Source organism: Bufo gargarizans, chromosome 1 (assembly GCF_014858855.1).
Source record: "Bufo gargarizans isolate SCDJY-AF-19 chromosome 1, ASM1485885v1, whole genome shotgun sequence".
Taxonomy (NCBI): Eukaryota; Metazoa; Chordata; class Amphibia; order Anura; family Bufonidae; genus Bufo; species Bufo gargarizans.
Window position 1 is genome coordinate 688,302,491 of NC_058080.1, and position 14,725 is coordinate 688,317,215.

At 44.0% G+C, this 14,725-nt stretch overlaps 1 protein-coding gene across 2 annotated transcripts in view; it reads left to right on the forward strand.

The window, feature by feature from the left end:
• NNT (nicotinamide nucleotide transhydrogenase) overlaps positions 1-14,725 on the forward strand; it is a 102,709-nt gene that overhangs the window by 33,948 nt on the left and 54,036 nt on the right. For both annotated transcript variants that reach the window (XM_044276216.1, XM_044276217.1), the window contains exons 6-11: positions 2,736-2,824; positions 4,025-4,212; positions 6,584-6,717; positions 7,244-7,435; positions 12,759-12,915; positions 13,010-13,171. In XM_044276216.1, coding sequence (XP_044132151.1) covers positions 2,736-2,824; positions 4,025-4,212; positions 6,584-6,717; positions 7,244-7,435; positions 12,759-12,915; positions 13,010-13,171 — 922 coding nt within the window. The remainder of the gene's footprint in view (positions 1-2,735; positions 2,825-4,024; positions 4,213-6,583; positions 6,718-7,243; positions 7,436-12,758; positions 12,916-13,009; positions 13,172-14,725) is intronic.

Sequence of the window (14,725 nt, forward strand, 5' to 3'; positions counted from 1 at the left end):
TCCGCATCCGGATCCGTCTCACAAATGCTTTCAGTCAGCAGCAGATCGGCGGATCCGGCGGCCAGCTCCGACGATGGAACTGCCCGCCGGATCACACTGCCGCAAGTGTGAAAGTAGCCTAATCCCCCTATTCACCCCCAGCTTGGTGCAAGTAGTAGTTTTAGAGGGCATCTGTCAGCAGATTTGTACCTGTGAAACTGGCTGACCTATTACATGTGCACTTGGCAGCTGAAGACATCTGTGTTAGTCCCATGTTCATATGTGCCCGCATTTCTGAGAAAAATAATGTTATAATATATGCAAATGAGACTCTAGGAGCAATAGGGGCGTTGCCATTACACCTAAAAGTTCTTCTCTCTCTGCATCTGCTGTCCCTCTGCACTTTGACAGGGCCAAGCAGTGAAAACATCATCACACCCGGTCCCGTCAATCACAGTGCAGAGGGCACTGCAGTAGCAGAGAGAGCAGACCCTTTAGGTGTAATGGTAACGCCCCCGTTGCTCCTAGAGCCTCATTTGCATATATTATAACATTATTTTTCTCAGCAATGTGGGCACATATGAACATGGGACCAACACAGATGCCAAGCGCACATATAACAGGTCAGCCAGTGTCATAGGTAAAAATGGGCATACATTAGTGAATTGCTAATTATGCATTGTGTATGATGACCATTTGTTAACATATTTTGTGGCACATTTGGAGATACACATTTTAATGCATAAAAGGTAAGTACCAACTCAATTCTGCATTAAAAAGTCAGCATTTTACCTGTATTCCAAGTTACTGTATAACTAGCCCGAATCTTTGAACAGTGCCCCCTCTAGTGGATTGTTAGTGCATTACAGGTTTGGATTAAATTGCAGTTTTTGCTCAGGATTCCTTCAGACAATTACTGCCGTGACTTCTGCCCAGATATGAGTCACCTGTCTCGGGTCTACACTGCACATGTTTTTACCATCTCTGCGCGAGGGCTCCCATTTATTCAGGAGAAATGTCTGCATAGCAATGGACACCTGTGACTTTTTTTCTGCCATTCGATCAATGAATTAGAAAACCTATTTTGGATCCTTTTTGGTCTGTGCTTTAAAATAAACATCCTCTCCAACGGTCTGGAAACCATCAGGAACAGCGCCTCGTGCAGTAACTGCAGTCCTTGAATGACTTCAGTACCTGGAGAATGTGTAAAGATCTTGACATCCAAGAGTGCGACCCGTAAGGGTATATTTACACACGGCAGATTTGTCACTGAAACCTCTTGGTGCAGAAACAACCCCGTTTAGATACGCAGAACTTCTTTTCAGTAGTAGTAATTTCTGCAACCAATCTTCCATGTGTGATCCTGCCCTAAGAAGGAGCCATTGTTTGCTCCTTCTGTTCTGTGGAAATATATGCATTATGGGTGACATCATTTATTAGAATTGGTCACTAGTGGTCATCACTGTGGCCTGCTGACGTCCTCTGGTAGGGTTGGCCTTATCTTGTCTGGCACCCAATGTAAATGTGTACTTCTCCCCCCTCTCCATATGACTCCATGTTTTAGCCATGCAGCACATGCAGAGTACACGGAAAGTAATCACCCCAGGCACGAGAGCAGGGGCTGTCAAAGGTTACATCACCTGTCCCTCTCAGAGCCTCCCAGCCAGTCTGCCAGGATATTGACCAGATGACATCTAGCCATGGCAGGTCCTTAGATCAATATGAGATTGGTGGGGCTCCGACTCTCATTGGCCCCGCTTATCAGCTGTGTGAATGGGCAGCCCTCTCTTCACAGCTTACCAGGCAGCTCCATGCCATGCTTGTCAAATCTCAAAGCTTGTTGGAAAGTCGGATCTTGACTCACAGGGTCCACTTCCAAGAGGTGGCGTTGGCAAGACTGTTCTCTTTCGTGGGAGATACCTCTTTGCACATTAATTTCCCATAAAGCAGTGCCAATAAGTCTCCGTACCATGGAGTACCTCCAGTAAGTCACCATCTAAGACTGGTCTCTTTAAGGAGATTCATCATCCTTCATAGACTCCATAACTTTAGTAGACTCTGTGGCTAATAGTACAATTCTCTACAGCTTTGTTTCACCAATTTTGCACTGATGGCCTATACTAAGGATAGGCCATTAGTACCAGATAACCCTTTTAAAGGGGAATTCCACCCCAATAAAAAAGCTGTCCTATGGCCTGCAAATGGTTAAAAAAATAAAGATTAACCCGCTCATCCTCACCTTGCCTTTCAGATGGTGCCCGAGTCCCTGCTGTGCTCCACTTCCTGCTCCTGTCCCGACACAGCAGGAAATGGCTGTGAACACAGCTTAGCCAATCGCAGACTGCAGTGAGGATCCGCCTCAGCCATTGATTGGCTGAGCAGCATTCTAGCCATTTCCTGCTGTGTCTCGACATCAGCAGGAAGCGGAGCTCAGTGGGGACTCTGTCAGGGAATCGGTGAGGTGAGTATAAGCTCATTTATTATTTTAACCATTTGCACGCCATGAGGCCCCCCAACACATTAGTCACCAGGTTCAGGAGACTTTTCTCTTGTGTTTATGGCCAGCTTTTATTCTCTGTACTGATGGGATTCACCAGCTTTTCTGCGGCCATGTTTGCTTGGCTGCACCCTTTTTTCCCAAGCTTGGGGCTATATCCCCGGTATTGAAGCAGTGTCATGATGCATGTTCTGTGTGAAAAAGGCAATGTCCTGATGGGAACTGTTAATAGGAGCTTGTCTTTTTGCTTCTTGACTAGGTCCTAATTATCGGCGGTGGTGTCGCTGGCCTGGCTGCTGCAGGAGCTGCTAAATCTATGGGTGCCATCGTTCGCGGATTTGATACCAGGTAAAGCATGGGAAAGTGTGTTTGAGATCAAATAGTAAAGAAGTAGGTATAACATATTATAGTAACAATAGACCTCGAACTAAGGGCTCACAAATTTTCTTTCTGCTTCGGTTACGTTTTTGTTGCGGACCGTATGAACCATTCACTTCAATGGGGCTGTAGAAAATAAAGAAGTTACTCAGTTTGTCCGCATGGCCGTTCCGCAAAAAAGTAGTGCATGTCCTATTATTGTCCGCAAATCACGGTCTGAGGCCCCATTCAAGTCAACGGGTCCGCAAAAAATACGGAATGCACATGGAGCACTTCCGTATGTCATCCGTATTTTGCGGATCCATACTGTAGAAATGCTATGCCCAGCCCATATTGCTCATGTGTTTGGTGATTAATAAGTTTCTGTTTGTGTATACGATCCGCAAAAAGCGGATCAAATACGGAAACCATACGGATATGTTTTGTGCAATAATGGAACGGAAGAGGACTTAAATCAGAGAAAAAAAACTCAGATACTGAACAATGTATCAGTGAAAAACGGACCGCAAAACAATGGTCGTGTGCATGAGCGCTAACTGTGTGAACTACGCACTTTAGGTTTAGCAGCATGCTGACCGACAATTTCCCTTTAGACATCAGCATTTTTTTTTGTCTTTAATGAGCATGTTAAGTCAACAGCTTCTCCTACCAAGAATTATTTTGATTTTTTAATATCTTATTACTTTTCGAATTATTTTGTTTTTAATTATAGATTACAATAAATTCTAAAGTAAAAAAAAATATATTTAAATCTGAATTCCTCATTGTTTCCTACTGTGTGTCTTTGCAGTGATACTGTGTAAGGCCCCATGCACACGGCCGTGTTTCACAGCCGTGTGCGGGCCGTGGAACCGCGGCCTGGATCCCTCCTGAGAGCAGGAGCGCACGGCGTCACTGGTTGCTATGACGCCGTGCGCTCCCTGCTGCCGCCGCTATACAGTAATACACTGGTATGATCTATACCAGTGTATTACTGTACTGTGCCGGCAGCAGGGAGCGCACGGCGTCATAGCAACCAGTGACGCCGTGCGCTCCTGCTCTCAGGAGGGATCCAGGCCGCGGTTCCACGGCCCGCACACGGCTGTGAAACACGGCCGTGTGCATGGGGCCTAACTCATGAACGAGCTTTGTGCTCAGTTTCACTGACTGTTTCCCTTTTGTGTGATGCAGGGCTGCAGCTTTAGAGCAGTTTAAGTCTCTTGGGGCTGAACCTCTGGAGGTGCATTTGAAGGAATCGGGAGAGGGACAGGGCGGGTATGCTAAAGAAATGTCCAAGGAGTTTATTGAAGCAGAGATGAAGCTCTTCGCCAAGCAGTGTCAAGACGTGGACATTATTATTACCACTGCCCTAATTCCAGGTATGAAGGTGAAGTGGGCAAGCCACTTCTCCATATAATCAAATGGCGCCGTTTTAAAAGCGGTTGGCCACTTTCGGGTTATTCTTGACCAATGTGTTTGTGAGATGATTGTATGGAACTTACTAATATAACCTTTGTTTAAATTCTGCACCGATTTCTATATTTCATAAGGTGTGCCCCTTATTTGCCAAGTCTTTCGTTCTGTCCACAGGTAAGTCCTGTCCATACAATGGCTGCTGATGGAGGGTCATGTGACTAGGAAAATCACCTCCACGCGATGTCTCCTCTATTCAACTACGCTGCGTCAGCGATCTGCACTCGCAGTGTTCTGAGTTTAGTGTGGGTATACTGTGTTAGAATTAAGGAGGCTGAGTGATTTGTCTGGTCACATGACCCTCCATCAGCAGCCATTTTATGGACAGGACCTCTGTGTGGACAACACAAAAGACTTGGGAAACAAGGGGGCATACTTTTATAAAATATAGAAAAAGGCACAGAATTTCAACAAATACTATATTAGCAAGTGCCATATAGTCATCTTAAAAGCACATGGGTCAACAATAACCAGAAAGTCGCTAACTCCTTTAAGGCTAAGTACACACTATATTTGTGATCTAGTTGTAGCATGCATGCCAGCAAAGCTCCTAAAGTACGCTCTTAAGGCCTTATGCACATTACTGTCTCCATTTTAAATAGAAGACACCCAGCGCTAATGTCTGTGATCAGCGATAATGCTGATCAGACATTTAACCCCTCAGATGTCGTGACCAGGGCATCTGAGGTGGCTTTTTCTGTGAACTCTGTGCTTCTGGGGTCCAAACAGCCCCGGCGATTATGGTAGCCGCTCGTTCCCTGTGGTAGCCTTAGTACCTCTGAAATATCCAAGGATACCATAGCAATAATAGTGCCAACACTCAGGGCTCCTTAAGACCATAGTGAAACTCCCATAGGCTGCAATTGTAATTCATTGCAGTCTGTAGGACAAGCAATCTGACAATTGCATGTTCATAAAGTTTTAAAAAATTCCCTTTTTTGCTTCAAAAAGTCATACAAACTCACCCTGCAAAAATTTAGCCCTTACATAGCTCAGCTCCCAAATATAAAAAAGTTATAGGGTCAGAATATGGCGATGCAAAGAGATTTTTGTTGTGTTTTTCAGTATTAAAACACTAGAAAAACTATATAAATGTGGTATCGCTACAATTGTACTGACCTGTAGAATAAAGTTAGCGCATATATTACTGCATAGATGATACGGTAAAAACCAAACCTATAAAACTATGGCGGGATTAGATTTTTTTTTATTTTCCAATTTTACCCCATTTGTAATTTTATTCCAGGTCCCCACTTCTTTGTATTTATTTTTATAAAGAAGGACGTATATATGTATGTATGTATGTATGTGTGTGTGTATATATGTTCCGCGATCACTCAAAAACGCAACCACGATTTTAACGAAACTTGGTATACACACCCCTTGCTACCTGGAAAGAAATCTTGTGGGGGAGTCTCGGCTCTCTAGGATGTACGGTTCCTGAGATATTCCCAAAAAATGACCTGCATTAGCCAATACAAGCCCCCCCAACTGCCATACACACGGTCACATGTCCCTTATCAGCCATTAGAAGATCGCAAGCTCTTAGTCTCTACATACAGTTTTACTCCAGGTTTCCATAACGACCCAGCCATTTTTCTTCACAGCTGCTTAAGGCTAGGGCTACACAACAACATGTGTTGCGCGACAATAAGTCGCATGACACATAGGGCGCAACTACACTGCTAGATGTGTTGCGCGACATTGATGTCGTACCAATGTTGCTCGACAATTTTGATAAGGATAGTCTATGGTGTTGCACTGCGAAATGTGACATACTGCGACGCGACATGACCTATCCTGAGGATAATCATCAATATTAGATCAGCGGGGGTCCGATGCCTGGCACCCTTGCAGACAAGCTATTTAAAGAGCCTGCGATGCTCCGGTAAGCATCAGGGCCTCCCCGCAGCTTACAAAGCACAGCGCTGTGCATTGAATAGTGGATGTGATTGGTATTTTAGCTCATGCCCTTTCACTTGAATAGGACTGAGCTGTGCCTAGGCCATGTGACCGATGAACGTGATGTCACTGGCCTAGGAGGAGAAGGCGACTCTCACAGGAGCGTTGCAAACTCTTGAAACAGCTGATTGCGGGGTTCCTGGCCATCACTGATCAGATATTGATTAGATCATCAATATAGAAAATCCCTTTAAGTGTTTTTTAATGGGGTATTTGTATGGAGCCCTGGTCATTATGATGCTGAGTACACCACTGTCTGTTGTCCTGTCTACAAATGACATGTCACTTATGAGTTGTGGTTTGTTACATGTGCAGGTAAAAGAGCCCCCATCTTGTTCCGGAAAGACATGATTGAGTTAATGAAGGAAGGTTCGGTTGTGGTTGACCTTGCGTCAGAGGCCGGTGGAAACATTGAGACTACCAAACCAGGGGAACTGTATGTACATAAGGTATGGCAGCTATATACGGTATTATCACGGGCTTATTCTTTCTTGCTGCTCTTTTCATCAAGTGGCGATACTTACTAAAGGCTAAGATTTTGTATTTGGTGCAAGCATGGAGTCAGTGCCTTGTGCAATAGGGTTGTCAACGTGAAGACAGGACAGCACCACTTGTTAGTCGATTTCAATCAAAAAATGGTGGCGGTGCTCGCACTGTCAGGCCCCGTTGGTAGCCAAAAAAGATATGAAAAACCGTAGCACTCCCAGTCTTGAGTCCAATATTGTGTTTATTAACACCGAAAAAAATAGCAATGTTTTGACACCAAAGTCTTATTCAAGCTATAGATAAATAGATAGATATTATCTATAGCTTGAAAAAGACTTTGTCGAAACGTTGCTATTTTTTTGTCACCCTGGCAGCATTAAGCTAAAGCTCTTTCCTATAGTCATGGGTGTTGAACAGCTCACAGCATGGTCTATTAGGCTGGGTGACAGAGAGGTGTCTACCAAGCTTACTTTCCCCATTTTTCTCTAGGGAGTGACACACATCGGTTATACAGATTTACCAAGCCGAATGGCCACACAAGCTAGCACGCTGTACTCCAACAACATCATAAAGCTGTTGAAGGCAATCAGCCCAGACAAGGACAACTTCCACTATGAGATCAAGGATCAGTTTGATTATGGAACCATGGACCATGTCATCAGAGGAACAGTGGTCATGAAGGTAAGGAGAAATACTGCTCCTGGTAGGGGAGCAGTGGGATGGGGGACATTGCTGTCGCCAGTGGTGCTGCTGTAGGTTATATACACTGTATTTGCCTTACAACACATTGGTTGATGATCTGTGGAGTTGGTTGTAATTAGGAGTTCCATCCAATGTGTAGTAAACATTGGATACTTTATGGATGCTCCCATTGAAGTGAATACTAGTAGTGCTGGAGTTACATGCTTCGTCCGCTGCACAATGGACCGAACTGCTTAGTTCTAAGGGTGCAGGATGATAGATCTCCTCCCATCACTGCAAATCCGGCTGCTATTTTCTCCAACTATTAGCTGATATTGGAAAGCTGGGGCGCCTAATTGGGAGGACCCCCCCTTTCCCCCCGTACCCTCACAGAGTGCCTTATCGTATTGCAGGGTGCTCACATCATTGCATGTGTCTGATTTTGCAGTATGTTATTTTATAGGTTGTAATTCTCATTTTTGGCAGCAACTTTATATATATATATATATATATATATATATATATATATATATATATATATATATATATATATATATATATATATTTTTTTTTTTTTCTTTTATATGAAGGATCTTCTGCAGTTAATTTTCACTTCTCCTTTGTACAGCTTACGCCTCTTCTCCTTCCAGAACTGAACACATTTGAATGCAGAGCTGAAAGCGCATAACATTTTATTAAACGTCTTGGTGTAAGCCCACTGCACACACCAATTACCGGCTGCTATCATGGCCGTCCATGCCAAGTCTTACACTAGACATTGTGCCTTGTATTCAGTCTAGGCCTGAGTGGCGCAGGCCTTTATTTCCTATCTGCTTTGTGTTAGCGCACGGTTTAATGATCCGTATCCCATGCCAGTTCTGTTTTAATAAACCATTTTTGGTTGTGGGGTGAGAGCCGTTCCAAAACAATTGTTTTCAAACAAAAGAGCCAAGCGGCGGCAGAAGACAATAGCGCTGTAATAAGCGAATGCGAGGCCGTAAATCACCAGAGACAAGGTTTTCACTGTTCGTGTAAAGTGGGGCTGGCAATGCAGATTGGGCTCTGCTATTTAGCTTATTAGAAAGTGGAGCAAAGACAGCAGAAAAAATTATTTGAAATTCCTCTAATCTGTCACCTGTCGATCTGGAGATCCCATGTGACAAAAACCGTCCCACTTGGACTATACAGGTGAAACTTGAAAAATTTTAATATTGTGCAAAAGTTCATTTATTTCAGTAATGCAAATTAAAAGGTGAAACTAATATGAGAGAGACTCATTACAGGCAAAGTGAGATATGTCAAGCCTTTATTTGTTATAATTTGGATGATTATGACAGTGGGCACGGAGGCCCCACCATGGTGTCATTGAGCATAATGGGAGTAGTAGTGCTTTTATTCCCCCTTTTTTCCCCCCCTCGATTTGTGTTCTTTTTTTCAGCTATGTGACAGTATTCTGAGGTGATTAAATAAATGATTCTGATTGGTTCCTGGTTACTTACCTGTTGCTGAGGCACCTAAATTTTGCCAGCATTTGATTGGAGAGTGGAATTCCAGTGGCGGGAAATTCAAATATTTATAGACTGTCTCAGCAGGTTTGGCGCTTGTCCGCCGCGGAGCCTGGAAGAAGAGGACGTCGTCCCACCCGCCCTTCCTTAAAGAAGTCGTGGTCCTGAGTTAGAGGGGGGTTAGTCACCCAGCTTTGCTGGGGGGACAATTGTGGCCTTAATGAATATTTAATGATTATTTATTGTTTAATTCATTATTCATTATTATTATATTATGTAACCCTTAATAAAGGACCACGGCCATTTTGCACCACAATTTAGTTAGTATTTATTATTAGATAAGAGAATTTAAAGTTAATTTATTATAGTTAAAGTTATTGCTCATATGGCACCATGGTTTACAGTTTATGAAAACCCCAAAGTCACAATCTCAGAAAATTAGAATATTGTGGAAAGGTTCAATATTCTAGGCTCAAAGTGTCACACTAGTCAGCTAATTAATTCATAATACCTGCAAAGGGTTCCTGAGCTTTTACATTGTCTGTCTGGTTCAGTGGAATCACAATCATGGGAAAGACTGCTGACCTGACAGTTGTGCAGAAAACCATCATTGACACCCTCCATAAGGAGGGAATGCCTCAAAAGGTAATTGCAAAAGAAGTCGGATGTTCCCAAAATGCTGTATCAAAGCACATTAATAGAAGGTTATGTGGAAGGGACAAGTGTGGAAGACAAAGGTGCACAAGCAGCAGGGATGACTGCAGCCTGGAGAGAATTGTCAGGAAAAGGCCATTCAAAAGTGTTGGGGACTTTCACAAGGAGTGGACTGAGGCTGGCATCAAGAGCCACCACACACAGACGGATCCTGGACATGGGCTTCAAATGTCGTATTCCTCTTGTCAAGCCTCTCCAGAACAACAAACAACATCAGAAGTGTCTTACCTGGGCTAAAGAAAAAAAGAACTGGTCTGTTGCTCAGTGGTCCAAAGTCCTCTTTTCTGATGAGAGCAACTTTTGCATCTCATTTGGAAACCAGGGACCCAGAGTGTGGAGGAAGTATGGAGAAGCTCACAATGCAAGATGCTTCAAGTCCAGTGTGAAGTTTCCACAGTTTGTGTTAATTTGGGGAGCCATGTCATCTGCTGGTGTTGGTCCACTGTGCTTCATTAAGTCCATAGTCAGCGCAGCAGTCTACCAGGAGATTTTGGAGCACTTCATGCTTTCTTCCTCAGACGAGCTTTATGGAGATGGTGACTTCATTTTCCAGCAGGACTTGGCACCTGACCACACTGCCAAAAGTACCAAAACCCGGTTCAATGACCATGGGATTACTGTGCTTGATTGGCCAGCAAACTCGCCTGACCTGAACACCATAGAGAATCTATGGGGCATTGCCAAGAGAAAGATGAGAGACATGAGACCGAACAATGCAGAGGAGCTGAAGGCTACTATTGAAGCATCCTGGTCTTCCATAACACCTCAGCAGTGCCATAGGCTGATAGCATCCATGCCACTCCGCATTGAGGCAGTAATTGATGCAAAAGGGGCCCAAACCAAGTACTGAGCACATATGCATGGTTATACTTTTCAGCGGTCCTACATTTTTCTATTTAACATCTTTTTTATTGATTTCATGTAATATTCTAATTTTCTGTGATTGTGCATTTGGGGGTTTCAAAATGCTATAATCATCCAAATTATAACAAATAAAGGCTTGAAATATCTCGCTTTGCATGTAATGAGTCTATCTCCTGTATTAGTTTCACCTTTTAATTTGCACTACTGAAATAAAAGAACTTTTGAACAATATTCTAATTTTTGAGTTTCACCTGTAGGTCCAGTTACCATCAAGTTCTCTCTGGATTTGGTTGTGATAATCATGTGGATTCTTTGTTCTAATCCATTTGGTGTGCAGTCTGAGAGCCCCTGTACTTCACTTTTTAAAGGGGTTGTCTCCCTTCCGCGAAGGGCATTTATCATGTAGAGAAAGTTAATACAAGGCACTTACTAATGTATTGTGATTGTCCATATTGCCTCCTTTCCTGGCTTGATTCCTTTTTCCATCACATTATACCCTGCTCGTCTCCTGCAGCGCATATACAAGGTGGCCAGGACAGGATCTGCTGCGCATGCGTGCCTGTGCACGCTCACACAGTCCTGCCACCAGAGAGGTCGGTGCTAGAGATAAGAGAAATAATTCTACAGAATTGATTTGTCCAATCAGCAGGGCTTCTTCATTTGCATAAACCCTACTGATTGGACAAATCGATTCTGTAGAATCATTTCGCAAGCACAACCACCTCTGCTGGATTACAGGGTGGTTGTAACCTCTGGAAATGAGCAGTGTATAATGTGATGGAAAAATTAATCAAGCCAGCAAAGGAAACAATATGGCCAATCACAATATATTAGTAAGTGCCTTGTATTAACTTTATCTAAATGATAAAATGCCATTTGCTGAAGTGAGACAACCCCCAAGTCCCCTGACTAGTCATGGATTGGTGGCAGTAGCGTTGTAGCAGTAGTAGTGTTGTCAGGAACGGAACCAAGGGTCCACACAAGGAGAACGGCCATGATACGACAGTCTAGAGAATTGGGCAAAAGCGTAGTCAAGGAGGGAGCCAAGGATCAGAGCCAGTTGTAGAACAACAGGTACTTGAAACGAGCAACATCCAGAGCAAATCAAAGCTCAGGAGCAAGAACCGGGAAAAGTAGTAAGGGTAGGAACCTCTGTCAGCAGGCAGGGCAGGATGATTCACCTTCTAATCGGAAGCCAGGCCTGACATCAACTTGATGCCACTGTGAAGCCAGAGCTGGAGATCCGTGGCCTAATCTAACCAGGCCATGATAGATGATGGGGCTTGTGGCTTCCTCAACAGCTATTCAAGGCTGTTCACTAGGACGTAGCAGAGGGTGAGATGAGTAACAGAGGGATCTAGAGTGGCTCCAGGATCTACAGCTGGCTGTAAGGTGCATCAGCCTTTCATTGAAGGTCACATAGAAGGGATATATGTCAGCATAGGACTAGACTGCATATGTTTTGTATTGGTCAGCAGTGATGGCCAGTTTGCAGTGTTCACCAACGAACACATGCGGGCTGCCATCTTGACTCACAAGTCCGGCGATGCACAGGTAAGCCCTTTCCTGTGCCTGTTCCGCGAGCCGGTCTGAAATCAAATGTGGTCACCGGGAGCAGGCAGTTCCGAGAACAGCCGCCAGGGCCATTCATCGGGCTGTTCTCGGAACTGCCTGCTCCCGGTGACCGCATTTGTTTCAGACCGGCTCGCAGCGCAGGCACAGGTAAGGCTTACCTGTGCATCGCCGGACTTGTGAGTCAAGATGGCAGCCCGCATGTGTTCATTGGCGAACACTGCGAACTGGCCATCACTGTTGGTCAGTTGTCCTGCTTGACAGTCGCTAAAATTGAGTCCTGTCAAGCTGCTAAAAGTTCTAGTAAACCCTTTGCTTTGTTCCATCTCCCCATGGACATGGTGGACGACCACCTGTATGGCACCATTACTGCTGTCCTAAAGTGCCAGAATAGCCAACCTGCCTAGTAATACAGCAGTTCCCTCTCCGCATATGCATCGCTGTACAACTAGAAAGGTTGGCATTCCAGGACCACAGGAAAGCTGGATGACTAGGCCTCTGGGTAGTGGAAAACATATTTCAACAGGAATGGTAAACTCCATTGATTTTACTGGTAATATAAGTCGTTTGTACTCCAGTTGTATTTAATTTAGAACACCCCCGTAAATTTAGAAATTTCAAAAACAAAACTTTCTCTGACAGTTTTTTTCCTTTTTTTGTTGTTGTAGGAGGGGAGAACGATCTTCCCAGCACCACCGCCGAATAATGTCCCAATAGCAGCAGCACCTGTCAAACATAAGAGCGTGGCCGAACTGCAAGCTGAAAAGGCGGCCTCCATTTCTCCCTTTAGGAAGACCATGACCAATGCCACTGCGTACACTGCTGGTACGGAGATGCCGAGCCTATCATACTCATTGCTTGGAAGGGGAAAGCAATATTTGTTAATTTGATTTTTTTATATTTTTTTTTGCGCCTCTAGGCATTAGCACCCTGTTAGGTCTTGGTATTGCCTCTCCTCATTCTGCCTTTACTCAGATGGTGACTACCTTTGGCCTGGCTGGGATTGTCGGGTACCACACTGTGTGGGGAGTCACGCCCGCCCTGCACTCCCCACTCATGTCCGTAACTAATGCTATCTCAGGTAAGTGCTTGTTTGTGTTGTGTTCACAGTGAATTCTGTGTATTATGCTTTGCAGTACAGCAATGGATGTTAGACATGTGCAGAAAGAAAGCTAGTGGCATCCATGTTGCCTTATAGAAAGCAGTTAAGTTACAGTATGTATCCACGTACACACGTTAAAGTCTGACCGACCAGGGCCAATATGGTGTCAACAGAGACATATACTTGTTCCTTCTATGTATGTTGAACAGACACTGTTCATTTTAGAGGAAGGAGGAGATAAGCGGCTGCCAGACACCTTTTGGGGAAAACAGTTGGGTTGGTCTGATTAAACTCCCAACCTTTAAGATCCTTGTTTCCTATCAAGGGCGAGGTCTGAGGACAACCAGCCATTGTCCTCTGTTAGATTGTTAGTGAAACCCATTGCCTTTGAGAAAATCCGTATGGCCATCTTTAAAGAAGTTCTCCATCTGTACAAAATTTATTATATATCTTTAGGATAGGCCATGAATATGAAAATTGATGGAGTGTCATGGCGCTTACGATCAGCTGACCTGTGTGTGGGGGGGGGGGGGAGGGGGGGTGCCAAGATTTTGACTACCACTGATTTGAGGTTCCTAATGGTGGGACATAAAGCTGGAAAAAACCTGATTGTTAAAGTACCGCCTAGTCTTGTACAGTGCTAACGATCAAACAGCAATCTATACTTTTTTTTTTTTTTTAGCTCAATAGTATATACTTTAAAATAAAAATTCTGCAAGTGTTAGATCTATTTAATAATAATCTATCCTCCGGCTATGTCATCAGTATTTGATTGGTGGGGTTTGACACCCGGGACCCCCGCCCATGAGCTGTTAGAGAAGTCAGCAGAGCACACAGAGGTGCTGCAGCCTTCTTGCAGCTTAGCCACGTTCTTCGGTCACGTGGCTAGGCGCAGCTTGGCCCCATTAAAGTGAATGTTTTGGCTTGCTTGAAAGTAGTGTGGTTTTTTGCAAGCTTTTTCCTGGGGTGGCATTTTTTTGTTGCAACTTTTTTTTTTCTTTCAGTTTTTCTGATGATTTTCCCTATAGGGAAAGTCTGTGGTAAAACCTCTGGAAAAAAATGCAGTTTTATAATTTCCTATTGGTCAACATGTAACGGTGGTTTTAGCTCCAAGACAACACCGCTTTTTTTCATATTTTTTTTTTCATACAACAAAGATGTTGTATAAAACCTGTTTACTACTACTTTATTAAAGCCTAACGAGTTAATGGAGAGGAGTTTCTGATTTGTGAGCCCCATCAATTATTGGTATGTCCTTGTATCATGGCTGTGAAATTACAGGTAATGATTTGTCCCTGCAGCAGGACACCCTGTCATTCGCTTATTTTTGGGGAAGTTCTTAGGGCCCGTTCACATCACGTTTTGCACCCTGTTAAAAGGCGAAGTTTTTCTTTAAACGAAATGTACCTGTCTAGCGGAGGGCTTTGACTAATACAGGGGCGTCCTGATGTAAACCAGACAACCTCTTAACCCTTTTTCCCTTTAGCCGGATTGTTGGGCCCGATGTAAGTCGCAGTATGGTGCCTCTTCCTG